This window comes from Patiria miniata, unplaced genomic scaffold, assembly GCF_015706575.1.
Source record: "Patiria miniata isolate m_02_andy unplaced genomic scaffold, ASM1570657v1 HiC_scaffold_20, whole genome shotgun sequence".
Taxonomy (NCBI): Eukaryota; Metazoa; Echinodermata; class Asteroidea; order Valvatida; family Asterinidae; genus Patiria; species Patiria miniata.
The window spans coordinates 36,924,797-36,947,980 of NW_024037059.1; the positions used below are offsets into that span (position 1 = coordinate 36,924,797).

The window sequence follows — 23,184 nt, forward strand, 5'->3', positions numbered from 1 at the left end:
CTTTGCAATTCAATAACTTTTTGATCACCGTTTTTCTCCCCTCCAGGAACAAGCAGTTCGAGGAGCTGACCGCTGTCAACAAGCGGTACGGCACCACACGCAAGGACGTGACCTACTGGCTGGACACCACGGAGCGCCGTCTGGACCAGGTGCAGCCCGAAGCCCTGGATCTCAACACCATCCAGGTCCAACTCAAAGAACTCAAGGTCAGTCAAGGTTCCAGGCTCAAATAACATGAGTCAAGTTTGTGGAGCTGCAAAGTGTGGAAATAGAAATATTTCTATAGAAGCATAGAAATATTTACACGCAAAACTTTGTGACTTGTTGTTAAGTGGTTTTTTTTCAAGCTTACATGTAGCACAAACTTTTCTTCTGTAAATGTGATCCCAATTCTGTGCTTACAGTGTTAGCACAGAAATTCTTAACTAACCATGAATCCATTAGAATCCTAACAGGATGTACGCATTTACACAATCCAAAATTTCGTCATTACTTTTGACACAGAAAGCATGGAAAAAAGGGAAAACTTTCATAACACTAGTGATGAACTACAACTTAAACCAAGTGCAAAATCATTTAAAAAAGGGGTAATTCCTGTCTAAAATGTGATCACTCACCACATGGAAGTTTTGATGTAATTGGAGAAGAATTTGTTGGCAAGTGTGATTGGCTACTACAGGTAGTCAATTCCTCCTAAAAGTAGTCAGGACTTCAAAATCCTTTTAATGACCCAAGCCCATCATACAATTTCAATGCAATTTTCTGAAACTTTAAAATCAAATTTCAATGTTCTCATCTTCCACCCTTTCAATCCGCCCCCCTCTGGAACAGCCCCTCCAGAAGGAGATCATCGACTACAGGCCCAAGATTGACGAGAACACTAAGACCGGCAACACCCTGGACACCTTGACCAAGGAGGTGGCCCAGCCCGTCCAGGCCTCGCCCCACTACCGCTCCACGGAGCTGTCTGAAGTCACCAAGGACAAGACGCCAAGAAAACCAGAGGAACCAGTCCAGTTCTTGGGTGCGTAATAGTAAACAAATGTTGACTGCTTTGAATTGTTAAGTATAACAAGCCTCCTGAGGTGATCCATGGAATATTATGGGTTTTTTCCCTCTGTGAAGCAACAGGAAAACAGAACGCTCTTTGCTATGTTCTCAGTAGTTAATGTGCATTTATAAAGTGCACGTATCCACCATTATTGGTGTACAAGCCACTACATCATTATTATGATGTACACTGAAACATTCTAAATACACTGAACCATTCTAAATACCATCTCAGCTCCCTGGGGAGTATACAGATCGATGCTGCCATTTCAGCGCAAAGCAGCTAGAATCAATCACAATAGCCATCTCTGCCCCCCACTCACAGGTACTCCTGGGAAGGGAGGAGCAATGTGTGACAGAGTGCCTTGCCCAAGGGCACACGCACCATGACCCCAGGCTGGACTTGAACCCACAACCTACAGAATTACCCGCAGACCACAAGTTCAGTTCTCCAGACCACGAGGCCATGACAGACACGTTAATAGCTCATTTCTTCACTTGGTTGCTCACTTCGGTTCCTGAAATTGTCCGAATAATTCTAATCGTTACTTGGATTTTTTTGTAAATCTCCAGGCGAGACTCCGATCCAACGCGAGGTCGGCGAGGTCAACCATCGCTACGACGCCCTCCTGCGGCGCGCCCAGATCACACTGGACGACCTGATGCTGTCGGAGCAGTGGGTGGAGCAGAACAGCGCCCTCAAGACCTCGCGGGACTGGGTGACCAGCTCGGAGGCCAAGATGGATAAGACACGGCCCACCAGCAACGAGATTCAGCCGCTGATCAAAGAAATCGAAGTCTTCAAGGTGAGGAAGACAAAGTCTATAGAACAGTCTATTTTTAAGACTTTTTAAGTTTGAGAGTATTCCACCATGTTTCTGTATTACACATATCTGTTTATATGTCTTTGATCAAACTCTTTCAGATAGCAGTATCTCTTTTGTTCCCTTTTTTATTACAGATATCTGACAATATCAGAAAAACAATTAGAATTGCTGTCTTAAACAGAACCTATTTTAACTGATCAGGGGCTTTCCGTAAGAAAATTGAAAAACTGCATTTATTCGTGTCTCAGATTTTTTTCACACGAAAGTGTTATTTTGCATGTATTTCAAATATAAAGTTTTTATTTCTATAAACAAAAATGACTTTCTGAAAATTGGATTTCAGTTAAAAAAAACAAACAAAAAAAATGAGGAAGTATGAATTTTCTATTTCTTTGTTCATTACATTTTTGTAATTGAATGTTAATTTCTTATTTGAATTCACCAAAAATTGCTGTACCACACAGAAGTGTTTGATGAAGAAATTCACAAAAACAAAAAAATTACGTTGAAAGGTTTCATTTACATGTTTTACTGAAAAATCATTGTCTTTGCTCGTACTTCAGGGTGTGCACAGTGACGTCCGCAGCCGGCAGCCGCAAATCGCCGACGTGGTGACCAGCTCGGAGCAATTCCTGCGCAAGAATCGTGAGCGGCTGTCCCCCAAGCAACGGGAAGAGATGGAACGCCGCATCGAAGACCTGAGGACCAACTATGACACTGACTACAACAGGGTAGAGGACTGGCAGAAGGAGGCCATCGACAGGCTGAACCAACTCCAAAAGGAGTACGAGTACAGGGTGAGTCATGAGTTTGTTTTAAATTGAGTACAGACTTCAGTCTGAGTTAATAGTAATTACAGATCGTGAGTAAATCGAGTAGTTGCGTTGTTGTGATTGATGGATAATCACTTGCTAAACCAACTCCAATTGTAGTACGAGTATATGGTGAGTCATGAGTAACTAAGTTGCAACTTCAGTTTGAGTTGTAATTCCGTGTTGAGTCATGAGTAACGGAGTTCAGACTTCTGTCTGAGTTGTTTGTTATAATGGGTTAAGTCATGAGTAATCTGAATAGTGAGTTTAGATTGAGTTGTTTGTAATTTGGTTGAGTTTTTAGTGATCGGTAGGGTCGTGAGTAACTGAGTAGAGCCTTTAGTCTGAGTTGTGAGTCATGAGTAATTGAGTAGCCATTCGGTCCAAGTTAGTTGTTGGTTATCATGAGTAAGCTCAGTAGTAAGTTTAGATTAAGTTGTTAGTATTTCTATTGGATGTAACTGAGTAGGGATTTCGGTCCGAGTTGTGAGTCATGAGAAACTGAAGAGCCACTTCAGTCTAAGTTGTTTGTTATTATAGGTTGAGTAACTGAGTACTGAATTTTGAATAACTACAATCGAATATCAGTGAGTGGTCAGTGAGTAGTGTTTTTGACTCACTACTCATCAAGTGATTTTTTACAATTATAAATGAGTATGTGTAACTGAGTAACGGTTTAGAAATCGTTCTGACTGAGATTGTTTGATTTTTTTCAGATGCGTCTGGAGGGTCAGATTAGGGAGAAGAGCCTGCGCCTGCAGGAGCTGCTCGACTGGCTGAGCAAAGCCGAGCAGGCCCTGGGTGCAGAACAGCCACTCAATGAGCAGTCACAGCCACTCACCAAACAGTACAACCAGCACAAGGTATGGCAGCCATCTTGGTCATGTACCCTGAAACCTGCAGTATAATTGCTATAGGATTTCTCCTTTTTCCTCAGAGGCACCAGACTAACTTTCTGACAATAAAGTTGAGACCCTTGTGGTGGCCACAGCTGCTGAACACAGCGTACCAATCGCAAAAACAGAAGCCATGGCCTTTACTGATTTACTAATTTCGTCTATTTTCTATAGCTAAGATATTGATTGTAGTGTGTCAGTGTCACAACCTAAATCTGTAGCCATAAGACAGCAAATTTAATTGTGGCCTAAGAAGCATTTTATTTATGCAGAACCCGTAGTGCATGTTTGTAAAGCATTAAAATTGTTAAACAAAAAAAGAAAACTGGCAAATTTATGAAAGAAAAATTCTCAATTCAAATTTGGCTCAGCAAACTTAAGTATTGACTTAAGTATTATGTCAATTACTTTTTTTTTTACTGATTTTTTTCCCCAGCCATTGCATGATGACATCCAAGCTCACCAGCAGCCCATCCTGCAGTGCATCGAGGACATCGAGCAGCTCTTCGTGATCTTCGGCGACGCTGTCCCGGCCGCCGACCAGACTCGCCTGCGTGACGGCCAGGGCCAGCTCAACTCCCGCTACCAGAACGTCCACACCGCCTCCCACACCCGCCTCCAGAAGCTGAACGCGGGCATCGAGGATGTCAACAAACTGGAGGCCGACTTTGGCGAATTCGCCGACTGGCTGCGCGCTGCAGAGCAGCACATGGACACGGCCGAGAGGAACGTAGGCCAGGACCTACCGACGCTGAAGACACAGTCAGCGGACCACACGCAGTTCAGCGACGACATGAACGACCAGAAGGGAGACTTGAAGTTCTTGAACAAGGCTGGTCAGACGTTCTTGGACATTGCCAAGGTAAAGGGCAGTGCACATTTCCACAAACAATTTCCATAAGGTTTTGCAAGAAAATAAACACAAATTCCTGGAGTTTACTTCGGAAAACTATAAGGGTTTTCAAAAGATATTTTCCCTTGAGTTGTTTGCTTCTAATTTCTGTGACGATAGTGAGATGACTACGAATATTACTTGAAATCTCCAGGTGTACCGACAGGAGCTCGCCACATTCCGTGACACCACCCTCCCCCGCCAGGTCTCCCGAAGCTTCCAGGAGAACCCGGAGACCAACGTCATCCGCAACCAACTGACGGACCAGAACGGGCGGTTTGAGAAGCTGAAGCTGCGCTCGCTCAAGCACGGCCGGACCCTGCAGGAGCTGTTGGAGAAACACAGGGCCTATGCCGACAAGGTTGAGTCTACGTCGACGTGGCTGGGCCAGGCGGAGAAGACGCTGGGTACGCTACAGTCGGAGCCCGTGGGAGTGACGGCCGACGTCATCATTAGACAGATTGAGAAAGTCAAGGTAAGGCCAAGTTACAAAAAAAAGGTTTCTCGTCCCCGCCCGTTTCCTTTTTCCCACCCGCTTCCTTTTTTCTGTATTTTTTTTTTAATCGCCAAATTTCACATTGGAATTTCACATTGGAATTTCACATTGGAATTTCACATCATAGAACCTGTATTTCAAAATACCTCAAATTTTTTTCCCAGACCTTCCATGAGGACGTGGTTGCACATGCCAGCGACGTAGAGAATGTGAAGGACCGGGGCGAGGACGTCATCAACGTCCAGCCTGAAGTCAGACCAGTCGTCCAGAGAACCACGGGTAAGTTCAACAATCCAGGGCCATGTCTGAAATCTAAGCTTCGACTCTTGGCTTTGGTTCCGAGTTCTCAAATTTACGTTCCTGATTTTTGAAGAAGTGTGTTAATTATCTGCTTCGAGGATGTCGGATCCCGTAGTGACCAGTTGCAAATTTGGCTCTTTGCATTTTGCTGGGAAATAAAAAAATCTGGTGGTTGGGAAATATATGAAGCCAAAGCTATAGGGAAAGCCACAATTTGAGAAACACCCATTGAGTTCAACTGTATTTATAAAAAAAAATAATTTACAACGATTCAGAGTTAATCACAAGTAAACTGTGCAAGTCAGCTTTAATTTCTACGTAAATCAAAGCAAGTTTTGACAGTTTTACAGGATAGGTTTTAAAAATGCTGCAAAATGGCACGGCCCATCAGACATAATTTGTCTGAGAACTTTCACCCTCTGAATAACTGGCATCTCCATGCTTTAAAATGTTTATTTTTTGCTGTCAACTTTACTTCTAGACCTGAAAAATTATGTAATCCAAGCTTCCCAAAAAAAGGCCTAAAAGGTAGTCTCCAAAGTCAGAAAAAGTAAGAATGCAAAACAAAGGTTTAGTAAGCACGTACCCAACCACACTTGTGGGGTAGACCTTCGTTTCCCATTTTTTGTTCTCCTTTATTTGTATTGAAATCTCAAACTCTGTAGCGTTTTCCTTTATAGGGGCAGATAGATTTCCTAAGACGGACTTGTGGGGTCTTGTGTCCGTATTGTTACTCTGTGTGCTTGCTACCCCACAAGGAATCATATGTGTGCACATTCAATTCTAAATAACAACATTCACCATTAAATTAATTTTTTAAAAATGCCGTAACAGGTTGCATTTCCAATGGGCCTGTGATGTCTGATAGTAAGTTTGTATACCCTCATCATCTTCCTCCTTTCTCCTTGGTTTTGGCATAGGCGTGGTCGTGGACCGCTACAAGGCCCTGGAGGCTGGCGTCAACGACCTCCTGGAGAAGCTCCAGCAGGCTCTGAGCCAGACGCAGAGCGTGGAGGAGAACCTGGACATGCTGCTGCGCTGGCTGGACGACGCCGAGCGCAAAGAGCACGCGCTGGAGAAGGGAACCGTCATTGAGGCACGCCGGGAGCCGGTCCTGGAACAGATTGAAAACACCAAGGTACTGGTTCTGCTGTTTGTGATAAGCCATTGCTATGAACCCTTGGATTATAAAAGTTTTATACCAAAAATATCCATAACACGATCTTTTATTTCAAGTGTTTGACAAATATATATAATGTATTTCTGGTGAAATCAGATGGCACCAGGCCTGAATTATTTGTAGATTCTGAAAGAGAAGTATAATCTTTATGAACTTTAGTACAAGTCCTTTTTGCCCAATGTCTGTACCTTCCTTCATGCATAGTTCAGGCAAATTGTGATTTTTTGTCTGAACATTAACAATCAAACTAGTCATCAGAGAAAACTGCTGGAGTCACTTTTTTTGCATTTTGATTGATTAAGCATTTTTTTTTTCGTGGACAACCAGATGCTGGAAGACGACATCACCAACCACAAGCCGGCCATCGACAACGTCAACGTGGCCGCCCAGCAACTCATGAAGACCAAAGACCCCAAGGACGCCCGCGTGATCCAGACCAAACTGGACAACATCAACCAGCGCTACGGCACGGTGGACTCCGCGACCCGCAAGCACAACGAGGGGCTAGGACAGCTCTCGGACAAGCTGGCTGAGTTTGAGAGGGAGGTGGACGACCTGGAGGACTGGATGCTGCCGGACCAGGAGACCCTGGAGTCACGGGAGGTCATGGCGCAGGACAACACGGAGGCAGTGCTCAGGGTAGGTACTTGTCTTAGTTCAAGCAACCGAGCCCTGACAAGTGCAGACAGCATTTTTTTTTTTCGTAGATGGGTGAAGCCTTTTTCATGAATAACTCAGTAGTTTTAATAGAATCACTGCAAGACATTTGGGTTGTGGGACTCTTTTTTTCCCCTTCAATCTAGATTATCCCAAAAATAAATTTGGAGAAGAATAGTTGCTGAAGAATGGGTATTGGTGGATTTGAACCAGGATTGTTTGATCCGTATTTCACCTCATAATCCACTAGGCTATTGTGACAGCTTGATGACAGCTGTTCTTTTAAATGGTGTTGACGTCATTGTTCTTTTCTCATGAATAAACATAAAACTGATGAGCAAAAAGGATTCTTGCCGCCCTCCCCCTCCCGAATTCAAATTCCATCCGATAAGCAAAGTCCTTCTAAAGTCATCACCTTTCATTGAAATTCATTGTTTTTGTTTTACAGGATATCTCACGCAAGTACGAGGGTCGCCAGCCGCAGCACAAGAAAATCCATCAGCTCGGCGAGGCCCTCCTGAGCAACCCCAAAGCCAACGACACCTCCTACATCGCCGCGGTCCTGAAGAACGTCGACCTGAACTGGAACGACTTTGACGAGGTTCTGAACAAGAGGTTGGTTGACACCTTGCGCGTGGCTCAAAATGGCGCCCCCTAGAGGCGACAAGCGGGATACATAAAGCAATTCGGGGATTAATACGAAAATATGCAGGCAGTAACTCGAGGTTCACCTCGTGGTTCAACGAGGTTTCCAGGGTTTTGCGGGTTACCTCAAGGTTCAACCTCGAGGTTACCGCTTGTTTAATTGTGCAGTCATCCCTTACTTTTGCACTGCTTTAAACAAAGCAGATAATTTACCTCTTAACCCCATGCGCACGGGAAGCGGTCATGGCCGCGGCCGCTAATCCTCATTGGAATGCAGTTGCCAGCTGTGGTATGCCGCGGCACACGGCTAGTGGGTAGTTCCACAGCTGCTGCTTTTGTGCAGTCCCGCTACCACACAAAGGCTGTGCAGTCATGCGGGCCACTTGCTCTATGTGTGGAGGAATGTCCCCATTACACCCCGTCCTTAAGGGGTTAAACCTGGCAAGGACTGATTATAAGAGTTTCAAGACGCCGAACAAAAATCACATACTTGCAAGTTCACCGACTGTTAAGCAGCAAGTGGTGACTGTTGCGCAGATTCCTTCAGAACCACCATTCCAAATATGGGGATCCTTTAGGTTTCATTTGAGTTTATACACCCCAGAATTTTCTTCTTCCACATTGTAAATGAACAGCTTAATTATTGTTGATACATGTCATAGGTTTTTGCGCTCAAATGCCCATCGTTAAAAACAACTTTAAAAAAAACATATGGAATGAATGACACAGAAACACATCCTTAGTTTCATGTAATTCTTTTCTCTCGTACAAAAAAAGTCATCAAGTTTTCATGTTTTTGAACTTGAGTATCAAACACTGAAACTTCTCATAGCTTTTCCATGTCCTCAAATAGCAGATTGTAAAAAAATTAATTCAGAGCAAACAAAAATGGTCTCTAAGCAAAAAATATCTCTCCACTTTCCATTCCAGAAACAAACAGCTGGAACAGAAGCAGGAGGCTGCCAAGAAGTACGGCAACAGTCACCGCGACACGACCGGCTGGCTGACCGACACCGAACGCCGACTCAACCAGCTCCACCCAGTGGGCCGAGACCTGAAATCTGTGCAGGCGCAACTGAAAGAAGTCACGGTACTAGAGCAGGCTCATTCTTATAAACTTAGGGTCCATAGCTGTCCTTGTTGCCTTGGTACTTTGTAATTTCCCATTCCAGTGGCACTAGGCAATGATGTCTAGCGGCGATGTCTGGTCACCCTTCTGGGATTCAGAGATTCTGAAATTAAGAATGACTTCAAACAAATTTTTATTTCTTGGGTAGGTAGTTTGCTATTCACTCTTGGAGGACGATTGCATTAAGAAGTGCATCAGAATTATATAATCAAAGATGTTACAATTTCCAATTTTGTTCCTCTCTAATCAAAGCCTTTCCAGAAGGACGTAGCTGACTACAAACCCAACATGGACAACCTGAACAAGCTGGGTCACACCTTCGACGCGGTGGTGCGGGAGGTGGAGCAGCCCGCCTACAAGCAGCCCCACAGCCGCTCCACCCAGGTAGGAGACAAGAAGAAAGGAGACATCGGCCGTGGCATCTCACCGGCCAGGGGAGCCAAGGACGCAAGACCCAGGCCGGTGGATATGGACAGAAGCGGACTGCTCGAAGGTCAGTGGAAGTCCTTGTATACTTATTTCTCACATACTTATTTGTCTGTCGTAAAGTTTTAAAAAAAAATTGAATTTTTATGGAAGAAATAGTTACTCTACATCAATTTCAACGATCTGGAAATTCATTATTCAAAACTTTGATCTTTAGATTGCCATTTATTTAGGAAATACAAGCCTAAATTAAAAAAAAAAAAATTGGCAAGTATCAAATTTTGCATAGAGTTGCTGCCACCTGTTAAACCCAATGAAATTTAACCCCTGCTCCACAGAGACAGAAACCCAGCGCCAGTTGGACAGCGCCAACAAGCGCTACGATGACCTGAAGGTCCAGATCGACTTCCGTCTGGACGACCTGCGTCTGGCCGAGCAGTACATCGAGCGAGATTCGGCCGTTGTGGATGACCTAACCTGGGCCACCGCCACAGAGGCCAACCTGGAGAGATCAAGACCGTCCGCCATGGACATCGAGCCCCTGGAGAGCGAAATCAACGATTTGCAGGTGAGCGTAGGCTTCAGAATATCGCTTATTAAAACCCTTAAGCACTTCGATGTTTTACCACCGACTGTTTGCCATTACATTGGTGAATGTTGGCAACAAAGGTGATTGGTCTTCTGAGTCATTCACTGTTCTTTTCCAAAATGGCAGAGACACACAATGAACGTAATGATTCTGACCGAGCTGCAATTTGCCGTGATGTACTTCTCCAGTTAGTTCATATATTACTGGCAATATTCTTCTTCCAGTCCCAATAAATTTGTTGAGGTTATAATCTAAACCCTACCCACACCTCTTCTCCGTCCCCAACCCCAGAACCTCTGCTCCCAGATCACTGCCAAGAAGTCGCCCGTCAACGAGTCCTACCTGAAGAGCACCCAGTTCCAGCAGGACCACCGAGACAAGCTGGGCTACGAGCAGCAAGAAGACCTGAATGGGAAGACGGCCAACCTGAGGGAGACCTACGACCGGCTGGATGTCCAGTCCCAGGACTGGCTCAAGACGGCCCAGGACGACCTGGCCAGACTCAAGAAGGAACGGGACGAAAGGGTAAAGCTCTCAGATGAAAATCTTGAACAAAACTTGAAAATTTGTTTTAGTTTCCGAGTAGCAAACCTTGAACGAAGATATTGACAGACTTTGGAACCACCAACAAGGGCTGGATAGCTCAGTTGGTGGAGCACCGGTATGGAGTTCTAGAGATCGCAGGTTCAAACTCTGCTTCAGTCAGGTTCTTTGTTCAATTTTATGACAATTACTTTAAAAAATCATTTCTGCATCAAACTTCATTTTACCCTCTGATACCAGACTAGAACTTTAAGCATTAGCTTAAGAAGGAGAAAAACAAATTAAAAAAGTAGGTGAGAGGAGGTTCTTAGTTGAGTTATTGGGAGAGGGAGGTTGGGGTTGGATAAGTTAGGCCTCTATTTACAGTCTGCTAGATTTGTAGTTGAGTCACTAAGCTTCGAGTCGGAGTTAGAGTCACAAGTCCCCAGAGTAAGTAGCTCAAGTCCCACAGATCTCACCCTAGTCAGAAGTCAGTAGGCCTATTGCAGATACATTTTCCCGCAATTTATCGGAGATGTTTCTTGAGAATGACTCGTAAATCTCATTTTTATCTTTGTGTGTCATCTTGTAGCTTGCTCTTGAAGAGAGACTCCGCCGACAGCTGGCAGCTCTGATGAACCTCCTGGACTGGGTGGCAGAGGCCGAGAGGCGCCTGGGCTCCGAGCAGCCCATGAGCGATGAGGTCAAACCCCTGAACGGACAGACCAAAGAACACCAGGTCAGTATGACAAGGGGTAACTGATCTATTTGCAATCTCTAGGTTTTTCCCTTCATTATCCATCTCCATCTCTTCATGCCAAATAAGCGAAGCTACAGTTTTTTTTACCAGTACTGTGTATGTCTTTTAAAAAAAGTTACCTTCGATATTTGGAATCAGACACTCTTTGCATCAAATTCTTTTTCTTTTTTTTCAACTGACAATGCCTAGATTGTTGTTTCAGTACCTTAGAGGTTGCTGTTCAAGTTTCAAACCATTTCAATTTCTATAATCAACCATTCCTCCCAGGTGCTCCATGACGACATCCTGGCCCACCAGCAGCCCGTCGCACAGGAGATCCACGGCGCCAAGCAGCTCCTGGACGAGTTTGCCTCCCGCCTGCGACCCGAGGACTGCTCCAAGCTGGAGGACATCAGCCGGGAGCTCAAGGACCGCTATGACAACGTCTACGTGGAGTCGCAGACCCGCCAGAACAAGCTGCAGGGAGTAGTGCCTGACTTGGAGAAGTTCGCCTACGAGCGGGACGACACGGACAACTGGATCAAGGAAGGAACGCAGCAGCTGCAGCAGGCCAAGCGCAGCATCGGCACGGACCTGCCGACGCTCAAGCAGCAGCTGGCACAGCAGGACCAGTTCAACGAGAGGATGGTGGCTGAGGGAGCTGACGTCAGATACCTGAACATGAGCGGCAATAGGATCCTGGATGTTGGGAAGGTAAGATACCTAGCATGTAATAATAATAGGAAGAAGAAGCATGTGGTGCTTCTATAGTGCTTTATACCAGCACTTTAGCACTCAAAGCGCTTAACAATTATTACCCCGTTCATCAGTTTCATCATTCTACTGTGAGATTATTCAGAAGATTTTTAAAAATAATTTCAGAAGTCAGTGAATAGTTTCAGATGGGGCAGAAATTATGACAGTCATGATAAATACACAAGGGTCATTCCATAAATCTGGGGTCCAAAAGTGTGAAATTGTTGATGTCCATGTTAAACCTGACCTGTGTGATTTGCAAGTATCATTAAAATTGACATCAAACTACTTTGTATTTGTTTGGCAGGTACAGTACTTTGCTTTGCATAATCACTCTTGAAGATAGCAGGCATAAAAGAATGTGTCCTGAATTTACAAAATTTTATATCAGATGTAATAGGAAAACGAAAAAAAAAATGCACCCAAACTTTTTGGAATGGCCTATAAGGAAAATTAAAAAATCCAAGTTTTCCAAAAAGAAATTGTCAACTCTTCACAACTCTTCTCTCCGTCTGCAGACCTACCGCAAGGACCTGGAGAACTTCCGCACCACCACCCTCCCTCCCAAATTCACCAAGAGCTTCCAGGAGAACCCGGAGCCCTCCTGGCTGCGGGACAACCTGATGGACGTCAACTTCCGCTACAACGAGATCAAGGCCGACGCGGCCGAGTTCACCATGACCATGCGGGACCTGGTCGACAAGCACCAGAAGTTTGAGGACGCCTGCGCCCCGCTGCCGCCCTGGATGGAGAAGACCGAGAAGGCCCTTGCCAAGGTCATCCGGGAGGCAATCAGCGCCGAGCCTGCCGGCATCAAGAAGCAGATCGAGGAACTCAAGGTAAAATTTTTATTAAATTTTGTTTTAATAGTAATTGTGAGGTGTTCTGGCAAAATGAAATCGAACTGGGCACAGGCCGTAGTGTAGAAAAATATTTTTAAAAAAGTGAATGGGGTGACTTAAAAAAAAAAAAATTTCAGAGTTATTGATATTTATGATCTTTGACCTGTCTACTACACATTTAAAAAAAAAGAAGGTGTTCTTAAGGAAAAACAATTGTCATCTTTTGTTTTCACAACTACAAAACAGTTTAAACTCTAAAGGCCTTTTTCTCAGTATTTTACTTTTTGGACATGTCGATAAATGCAAACTTTAGAAAGCTATAACATGTCAAATGGTATTTAATTGACAGGAAAAAGGCTATTTATTAAAGAACTTTTACATCAGGTGTTGTTCCATTCTCTTTTTTATAAGGTTTCTCAGTCATATATAAAGCTCTATGATTAAACAGGGAAAGTGACAACTTTTTTTTTTTAACCCTTAAAGCTCTTCCTTTATTTGGCCTTGGATTTCACATTCTGTGCAAAGTTCCGGGAAACTTTTTTTGCTCAGGAATACGTTTTGTTCATGAATATGGAAATTCTTATAAGTAACGAAACCAAGAAGGCCCTGAAACCATACAATTATAATTCAAAGACTGAAAATGAAGGTAATTAGGACACAGCGGTACACTTCAAAGATTTCCGTTACAAAAAGAAAATTGCACAGAGAAAGATGTAATGCTTGAAAGGAAGAAATAATTAATGTCGTTAATACCCCCATTCCTCACTCAGCCTGCAGAGATGATACTCATGTCTGATCAGCTAAGAGTAAGACCTGTGTCTTGTGAGGAACTGCTTTCAAACGCTGTCTCGGGATATGTTGCTGGTGCATTGTCAATTTTTTTTCTTCTTTTTTTTAAATTGAGTCACTCGGTCGCTCAGAGGAAAGTAGGCTGGCCTCTCTGGTCCAGGAAAACAATGGACCTTTAGCTTGCTATATTGGGCCGCGTTTGTTTATGGTGTACATCGAGATCTGATACACCGTACCCTCTGGAGACGTGTGTACAATAGGGAACAAAAGATTGTATACATCTCCACAGGGCAATTTCTATCGATGAATACATCTCCACAAGGTTTTCACGAAATAGATACATGGATTTTACTCAAAAACTAGGAATTTCCAAGCTATGTTGATCCGTCGCAAATGAAAGAGTTTTAGAAAAGGGATAGTCAGTCCAAATTTCAGACAAGGAAATTAATTCTGGTTAAAATAAGAGCATTTTTAAACTACACTTTCAAACTCGAAAACTTTAGTACACGAGAACAAAGGAATGTCTCCACATCCATACAAATTCCAGCATGGGCAAACACCACGTGTAACATCATCGATGAATTGAGGACAGGAACCAAATCGAGGACTCCTTGGTTAGAAAACGTGTACAAAACCAATGAGAGCTGTTGCGAAAAAGTATAAACAAAGGAAAAGGGAAGAGGAACAGTAGTAAATCCTCGATTAAAACCATAAACAAACGTGCTAGTAGATACTGATTGCGGTGCACTTTCCTACAACTTAATTTTTCAAATTTGTCCATAAAATTCTTTCTACCCTCTTTGGGGGAAAATTGTGCCAGCAACGTATCTTGGAATACTGTTTGGAGTTAAGTTCCTTCAATGCATGAATCAACTCATGTACAAGTCAAAGTTCGGTGTGCGTCATTGATCATGAGTACATTTTTCTTGAGTTGTATTTGAATCAATAACAATTTTATTGCATTTGTGTATTTTTTTTTTTTTAATTTCTCGTCTATTTTTCATCAAGTTGTGGTATTGGTGTTGTATTGTATTTGTAATTTGTATTCCTTGCGCATAGCATGTAATGTATTTAATGATTTTTGTTTGCACAGTAGGCAAAATAATAATCATGTTAATGTTTTTCAGGGTTTCAAACACACAAAAACCTGATATGGATAAAAATGTATCAGCCAAAAAAGCGACAGAGACAAATATTTCCATTTATTTGACAGAAAATGGAAAAAAATAACATTTTTTTTTTTACATTTTTATTTTGGTTTCACTCCATTGCCGAAATATTTGCAAAATCTTTGTGAACAATTGAGAAAGCATTGGAAATGTGATATGACATACTAGCCTCTTAAATAAACTATGTTTTATGTCATACAGCATGTCCCTAAACCTTAGAATGGTTGGTTGCATTTATCCTCTGGTAGTACATGTCAATTAACCAAACAAAACAATCATATGTTTGTAGACTGTGAGAATGGACGTCATCCAGCACTACAGCGATGTGGAGAAAGTCCGAGACACCGCAGATGACCTAGGCCAGGCGCACGTTGCCGTCAAACGCGACACTGACTACAAAACCGGTAAGTCTAAGATGTTTGGACCAAATTGTCTACCCAGTGCTAGGCTTTTGTTTTCTGACTAAGGAGGCGGGTAATTGATTGATTGATTGACTTTATTTGTTGTCACACATCTATATGGATATACAGTGAAATGCTCCTTGATTTTGCGTGTTTAAAAACATTAAAAATACATACAAATATACACACAAAAAACATCACCTGTACGCAGTTACAATTACAATATGTAAATTATATATGTTATAAGCGATTTGCCCTGCCTATTTCCATCATAGTTTTGATGTCTTTGCTTTAGGGTTGTGTTGTTTTGGAATGATTTAGTATTTGATTATTTGAATTGCAGCTGAATATTTGATAGAATTTACATGTGCCAGCTTAAATTGCATGCATGGGTAAGACTTGTTTAGAAGACTAACAAGAAGCTCACAAATTTGATTTTGAAGTACATGAACTGCTGTTTTACCCATGACAGAATTTTTAGAGTTGCTGCTTGATTCCGCAGAAAGTCTGACAAAAATATTTTTCAAATGGCTGGCAGATTCGAATCATTGACTGCTTTTTTACCATACAGGAATCATGCACAAACAGCAGTCATAAAAGCTGTAATGATCCTCGTCTAAGATGTTTAATTTATTTAAAACATTGCACGGCTACACCAAGTTTTGTGAAATTGTTTGTAAGTTTATTGTGCAAATATGCAACAAATTTGTTAAGTAAATGTTACGCCTAGCATTAGTTACGCACTGTTTCGTGAAATCAGCTGGAGATGCTCTACAAAACAACCAATGTTATCTCTCACTGAAACAGAGGAGATCGTCAAGCGATACCATGCCCTACAGGCCACCATTGACGACCGTCTGGAGGTCCTGCGTGACGCCCTGAATGCAGCCCTGGACCTACAAGACCAGCTGGACCTCCTGCTGAAATGGCTTGACCAGGCCGAGAACGACGTCCACAAACTGGACAAGGGAACTCTGCTGGTCATCCAGAAGGAACCGCTACTGGACAACACAGAGGCACAAAAGGTAGGAAAGAGTTTAGTCTAAGAAACTGGCTTCTCACAGCTAACTTCTGATACAGGTTCTTGTATAGTCTATAATGTAGTCGATTCCTGACTAGTGCAGTAAAGCTGCTGCAGTGTTAAGGCCCTTTTTGTCCTCATGTATTCAGTTGTGGTCATCTTTCTTTGACGTCGCCCATTCCTCAGGTTGTCTTCAAGGACATCGAGGACCATAAGCCCACCATCGACACAGTCAACCGGCTGGCAGCGACCCACATGCAGACCAAGGACCCCCAGGAGGCCAAGCTGATCCAGTCCAAGCTGGACAGCATCAACCAGCGCTTCGGCGACGTGCACGAGGCAGCGTCGACCCACGGGCAGGTCCTGCACTCACTGACCGATCGACTGGGTGACTTCGAACGCCAGGTGGACGAGATGGAGGAGCAGGTGCTGCCCCAGCTCAAGACCCTGCAGTCCAAGGAACTGATGAGGAAGGACCTGCCCATCATCAGCAGTAACCTCAAGGTAAAATACAGTAAAACATTGAGGTAAAAATATGGTCACCTCAAGGTAAAAGAGAGTAACTTCTGGTAAAAGAGAGCAACTACAAGGTATAAGACAGTAACCTCGAGGTAAAAGACATTAACCTTGAGGTTAGCGACATTAACCTCAAGATCAAAGACAGTAACCTCGAGGTAAAAGACAGTTACCTTCAGGTAAAATACTGGCATCCAGTCATTGAAAAACCAAACACGTAATTTTTTTAATGTAGCAACAAGTTAATTTACGTCAATAATTTTGGATACACGTCTGGTTTATATCCCCAACATGGCATCTTTACAGTGCCCTCAAATGTTCAAGCATAAGGCCTTTTGAATTTTTTTTTTTACAGAGCATCAAGCAACAGCTTGACAGTCAGCGACCAGTCAACAAGCGCATCCACCAGCTGGGTGAGCAGCTTATCAGCGACCCAAAAGCCAACGACACCTCCCACGTCAAGGCCATCCTGGCCAACGTGGACGTCAACTGGTCCGCCTTGGATGACATCGTGTCCAAGAGGTTAGCTTATCCTTCCCCACTGAAAATTTTTAGCAAACTTTTGCCTTTTTTGAATTTGGTGAAATTGGTAAGGATTTTTTTCTGATTTAGAATTTTGTCAGGATGTTTTTCCCGGATTTCCTGTTTTTTTCTCAAAGCGTCCCTTTTGGAAGATATTTTTTACCTAAAAAAGGTTTATATAGAACAAAAGCAATAGGCTTTTAAAGGTTGCCTTTCAGGAACCCCTTTCATGCTAGCAAATACAAACCTGTTTTGCCCCTGCAGCCTCCAAACCCTCTGCTGACTTTTTTATAGTGGATTTTCAATTTTCTCCGCAATCGCACCCCTGTCTCTCTCAACTGTAGAGTTCAAATGTTTTGCCTTAGTTGGCAACTGATTGCACAGGGCCAAGGACCTACCTCCATGTACAACAAAAAAAACATTCATTTTAATTAAGATTCCCGTTTTCTGCTATTTTATCAGATCCAAGCAGCTGGACGACCTGCAGGCCGCCAGCAACAAGTACAACGACATCCACAAGGACACCAACTTCTGGCTGGAAGGCATGGAGCGACGTCTGCAGCAAGCCACGTCGACGGCCAGAGACTCGGGCGCCATCAAGGCCAAGATCAAGGAACTCAAGGTGAGTGTCTCCGTAAGACTCGGTCACCTAAAATAAAGTCAAAAGGGCCTTTTACACTGTCCGGAACCGGGTCCAACACGGAGATTTCAGGAACCCCTTTCACACCGGCAAGAATCCAACACGGCTTCTACTTGGGTCAAAACCCAGGTAGAATCCAAACCCTGGTAGGCACCAGGGTTGCGAAGCTCTACCAAGGTAGACACAGGCAGTAACGCAAGTGAAATCGTAAAGAAATGTTCAGGTTTTGCGATTTTTTTTTATTATTCTTGTTCATAGTTACAAATTGATGGAAAATGTTTCCATCCATATCTGACTAAAAATGACAAAATGATTTTGATGTATGAACAATATTAACACTTTTTGAGATGAGGTTTTACAGGTTACCATGTCCATTCAACTTGTTTTTAGTTCAACATATTTTTTTAGGAGACATCCTTTCATTTGAACATTCAAAAATACATTTTTGATTTGTTTATTATTATTTATAATTGGAACTTTTAACTTGCTTAAGTTAAACTGACACAACTTTTGGTGATGATTGTCACGCCTTGCACTGTTTGTAGCCCAAAAGATTTGCCAGGGACGTTCACCATGCGTTAGACTGGACACAGGTTTGTTCCATGTAACAGTCGGTCAAAAATAACCACGAATATTACTTCAAGTAAGAAAAATCACTAACCAGTATTAAGTTGACTTATACCAGATATTCTCTTCTGTTTTGTCCACTTCAATTTTTTTGGTAATAATGGTGTAATTTATCTCATCAAAATCATTAAAAAGTTAAACACAATATTTATCCGTTCAGATCCATTCACAAATGGTTTAAAGTTTGATTGACACAAGTCTTTCAAATTTAGATAGTCACTGTTACTGTAATTGTTTTATGGCCAATATACTTACCAACTTTTTTTTTCTCAAATAAATGTCATCGAAGAGATTCAGATTTTAAAACCATCAAATTCTGTAAACCACATCAACACCCGATAAGCACTTGCATAACACTAACACTCAGTTGTAAAATATTAAAAAGTATTTAAAGTTAAATACACTGCTAACTCCCACAGAACACTGTTCCAACACTAACCCAACGGTAAATGTATTCTCACCGACCCTCCGTATTTTCTAGCGGGCTCCGGAATCGGCAGAGGAGTCGGAATATGCCGACGAGGAGCAAAAACTACCCAAATCAGTCAGCAAGGTATAGAGGGTTATCAGTAAAAGGTCGAAGGTTAACCTGGCCTTCACCATGGGTCACTTCACACTAAATATTCATGCATCCTCATTTGCATAATGAATAAACATGATGCCATTGGGGGCCTTGTGTCACGGAGCTGCTAGAAGTATTAAAAGGGGTTTTCAAATACCACCCCTACTGTCTCGCTCAGCAAAATTATGAGTTACCAGCAAAAAATTCCACAGAGATTTTTTTTTATAATTGCTGGTTCCCAGCAGGCTTTTCTGCTAAGCACATATATCTCCTAAGCACTTATTTCTAATAATTCACAGCTCCGTGAGATTTGGCCAACGGTTTCTCCTCTTCCCAATTGTCCATCAACTCATCTACTAACTCATTACAGGCCTGCCATTTTATTCCCCCCCCCCCCAGAAGTGTCGCAGTCGAGTCCATCACAAGTCCTCAAAAATCCCCACAAATCCCCACAAGTCACATTAAAATGAGCTATGGCAAAAGACATTCCTCTGTTATTGTTCATCCATGTGGTAAGGACCGGACTTGTGAATGGTCTTCTGATTTTCTAGTGACCGGATTTGTGGTGAACTCGACTGCTACATCCCTCCAGCCCTTCCCATCCAGGGAAAATCTGAGAAAATGTCAAATTTGCCAACACCGATTTTGCCATTGACATTTGTTGGGACTAAATTGTGTACATATCATAGGTGTACCTGGTCTGGTTCCTATTCACTTCACTGGGAAGCCACATGGATGATCATTTACCTGGTATAGGACTAAACTTTTTTGGGTCAAAAGAGTATAAGGCCCAAAAAAAGGTCTCCGGTTTCTGGTATGGAGCTTGCCCCAAAAGTGGTGCGGCGACGCGTTTTTTTTTTCAAATGTCGGCTGATGACTGCAAATGGTTCCGACTAAACTTAGTGCAAATATATGGGAGTCCAGAGGGACCACATAAAGCTTATACTCGATCGTAACCCGATCTAAAAACATGTTAAAACCACGTTAAAATTGATTCCAGTCAAACCAGTGAGTTTGGCGGTTTTGAGACATCATTTTTCATTGAAAAAAAAACGTTTTCATTTTGCCGACGCTAGGCTACGGCGACGCGCGCGCATACCAGAAACCGGAGAATTTTTTTTTTGGCCTTAAGAGCAGCATCCTTTTTTGTGTGTGTGTTCTGAGGGTCAAATTTGGTATGTCAGATTGTAATTCCCAACTCGAATTTCCAGTACCCATTTTGAAACAAGGATTGAGGTTGTGGGACAATACGTAAGCACATTGAGATATGGTTGTGTTAATATCTATGTGATGTTTTGTACATTAATCTTTTTTGGAAAACAGGCAAGCATTTGTTTCTTCACCGATATTATAGGCTCTTAACATATTCCTCCGTATTTCATGTGATACTCACACTCTCCCAATGAACTCTTTCTCTCATCTGTTTTAAACCATAAGACGCCCATCCCACGTCAGGTAATTTTCCCACTCCACTCACGACTCCCTCGTTAACATTGCAGTTACACAAAGATTTGTATTTGGGTTCCGACTGCAGTGATACTTTCTGGTGATACAGGTCATTTTTTCTGGCCTGATTGCTCGTTGGAATCGGTTACAGACAACTAACATACTGAAAGGGTACATGTATATGTGACTTGTCACCGCAAAATGAGCATAAAGTCAGACTTTTGAAAAACTCAGATACATTGTATGTGCATTTCTGGATTCTGTGGAACAAGAACTTTCTAATGGTATAATATGTGGGGGCACTGAGTTCAGTAACAGATGTGTAGAATTCCAACTAAATGAAGTTGCAAAAGTATTTTGTGAGAAAATGGCATATAAAAAAATGAATTAACTAATAAAACAGGATGAAAATAAGTTAAGGATTTGATAGAACAAAAATAATTGGGGAAAGGTTGAACAGAACTCACAGATTGAGGTTTACCTGAAAACCAAACAAAAATTGACCACCCCTTTAAATGTTAGCTTTGACCTACTGTACTGCAAATTGCAGTTTCCGACTTTAAGCTTATTTTTTTGGTGATGGGTCACATATGATTTTAAGGCCCATTTCCCTTCAATCTCCCTTCATTACAGATACTTAAACAATTCCCTTTCATTGTTTACAGTAGTTAACATAGTTATCAATCATTCCTGTGACATCAACATTTTGGTACTAAAGTCCTCATTGTGATATAACACTTCACATCACATTATATGTATTATAAATATAAACATGTTCGGTAGAAAGTTTGCAATAACTGAGGATATTACATTTCGAAGTCTGGTTTTGTTATTTTATATGTAGGTTTTTATCAGTCTCGCATATCACATGGTGCATAATACATTAACAAACCCATTTTGTACTTACATGTATAAACTAGTGTGTATTTGCATTTCCAGAGATAACATAACATGACATAACCAATTTGTGTTTGTGTGTGTATGAGTTTGTTTTCATTAATCATTGGATAACACCAATTATGCAGCACCTGAATAAATCTCTGTCATCTGATTGGTAGGTTGTTGATCACATGACATTGAATTATTTGTCCCAACCAACGGCCTAGCCGCACCGCAAAAATAGAAGTTCTATTCCGCGGTGAATAGAAGTTCTATTCCACGGTGAATAGAAGTTCCATTCCAAGGTGAATAGAAGTTCCGGTCACACTATTGGTGGCTCTGACCAATCAGATGACGAAGATTTTTTTCAGGTGTTGTATAAAACAGATAATGAATGTTTCACATTCGTAAAGTGGAAAGAAGAATTTCATTCGGTGGCAGATGGGATGTTCCATTCGCCTCGTGGAATTGAGCATTCCATCTGTCACCTCATGAAATTATTCTTACCATTGTACTCATAAACATTCATTATTTGTATATTAACCAATGACATTTGTAAAGTGTAACATTTTGATGTGGGATATTAACTACCCTTGCATGATTAACAAAATAGAAGATGGAAGTTTTGGAGAATTTCTTTACATAAATGGATGTACTCTTAAGCAGTCATTATCTCAGCAACAATGGAAGGGGGAGGGCAGAATTCCATTTAGTAAATATTGGCATGGTTGAAAGTGAAAGGCACATATCACTAGCAATTATCCGGAGACGTACCTTCCAATTTAATGACAAAAACCTTGCTGAAAGTGAAGATTGAACTGGTACCAAATACCCTGTGAAGTTATTCCGCCTAAAATGATGCCATTCAAAAGCAAACAATTATTGAAGGTGGTTTAAGAAAATGTGCCTGCAGGCACCGATTTTTATGTGCATTGGCAATAGAACCCAGATGCGAGACGCCAAAAAAATGCTTACATTTTCTCAAAATGTATGGTTTGCACTGAGCTGAAATTTCAACAATTTGGTTGTTTTGAGCAATTTTATTGCCTCAAACAAAAATGAAATGCACGAAAGCAAATGGTTCCATGGAGCTTATTTTTTTGGTAATGTTTTGACCTGAATTTTTGTTATGTGTAAATTGTGACTTACAATAGACTGAACTGGGAATGTAACATTTAAAACAGAACCAAAACACAAATAAAACAAGAAATAACCATTTTTCTGCCACTCAATTTAAAAAAAAAGTACTACAACAAAATCTTGGCCCTGTTCTGTTTCTTTTCAATAACGTTACCGCACTGACTTCACCCATCAGCCATTGCTTCAAGAAGTTGACGACTACGAACCCAACATCATTAACACCAACACCATCGGCAAGGACCTGGACCACCTGATCAAGGAGGTCTCATCCCCGGTATCCAGCAATCCTCACTACTTCTCCACCCGGCAGGGGCAAGGGGAACCGGCTGTGCCCGGCATCCCGGACGAACCTGATGAAGAATTCAGAGGTATGGGGGAAAAAGGAGTAACGAGGGATGTAAACTTGAGACCTTGCAGTGGGGAGTGTCCTCTAGCGGTTAGGGTTTGTGACACATGATCAGAGGGACAGGAGTTCGAATCCAGCTGCTGCTAGATATATGTTATGTCCTTGGGCAAGCCACTCCACTCTGCCAGGTGCCTCTCTCCACCCAGGAGTATAAATGGGTACCGGCATTAGCTGGGCAGTAACGTGCGATGGACTGGCATCCCATCCAGGGTAATAAAAGTATTTTCAGTTCTTTCATGTCACTGAAACCAGAGATAAATGTTGGCCTGATGGGCCATATTGGCGCGTTTCAGACTTTATTTTTACTG

The 23,184-nt window shown here is 42.3% G+C and overlaps 1 protein-coding gene across 1 annotated transcript in view; it reads left to right on the forward strand.

Annotated features, from left to right (window-relative positions):
• The window catches only part of LOC119728943, a 288,712-nt gene that overhangs the window by 144,613 nt on the left and 120,915 nt on the right, over positions 1–23,184 (forward strand). Inside the window, exons 96-120 of the mRNA XM_038201391.1 lie at positions 47–206; positions 832–1,024; positions 1,624–1,856; positions 2,441–2,674; positions 3,406–3,552; positions 4,022–4,447; positions 4,632–4,952; positions 5,138–5,252; positions 6,194–6,411; positions 6,781–7,092; positions 7,559–7,725; positions 8,686–8,845; positions 9,137–9,377; positions 9,649–9,878; positions 10,191–10,424; positions 11,014–11,160; positions 11,449–11,874; positions 12,435–12,755; positions 15,006–15,120; positions 15,925–16,142; positions 16,325–16,642; positions 17,010–17,176; positions 17,639–17,798; positions 18,925–18,996; positions 22,646–22,838. Coding sequence (XP_038057319.1) covers positions 47–206; positions 832–1,024; positions 1,624–1,856; positions 2,441–2,674; positions 3,406–3,552; positions 4,022–4,447; positions 4,632–4,952; positions 5,138–5,252; positions 6,194–6,411; positions 6,781–7,092; positions 7,559–7,725; positions 8,686–8,845; positions 9,137–9,377; positions 9,649–9,878; positions 10,191–10,424; positions 11,014–11,160; positions 11,449–11,874; positions 12,435–12,755; positions 15,006–15,120; positions 15,925–16,142; positions 16,325–16,642; positions 17,010–17,176; positions 17,639–17,798; positions 18,925–18,996; positions 22,646–22,838 — 5,528 coding nt within the window. The remainder of the gene's footprint in view (positions 1–46; positions 207–831; positions 1,025–1,623; positions 1,857–2,440; positions 2,675–3,405; positions 3,553–4,021; positions 4,448–4,631; positions 4,953–5,137; positions 5,253–6,193; positions 6,412–6,780; positions 7,093–7,558; positions 7,726–8,685; positions 8,846–9,136; positions 9,378–9,648; positions 9,879–10,190; positions 10,425–11,013; positions 11,161–11,448; positions 11,875–12,434; positions 12,756–15,005; positions 15,121–15,924; positions 16,143–16,324; positions 16,643–17,009; positions 17,177–17,638; positions 17,799–18,924; positions 18,997–22,645; positions 22,839–23,184) is intronic.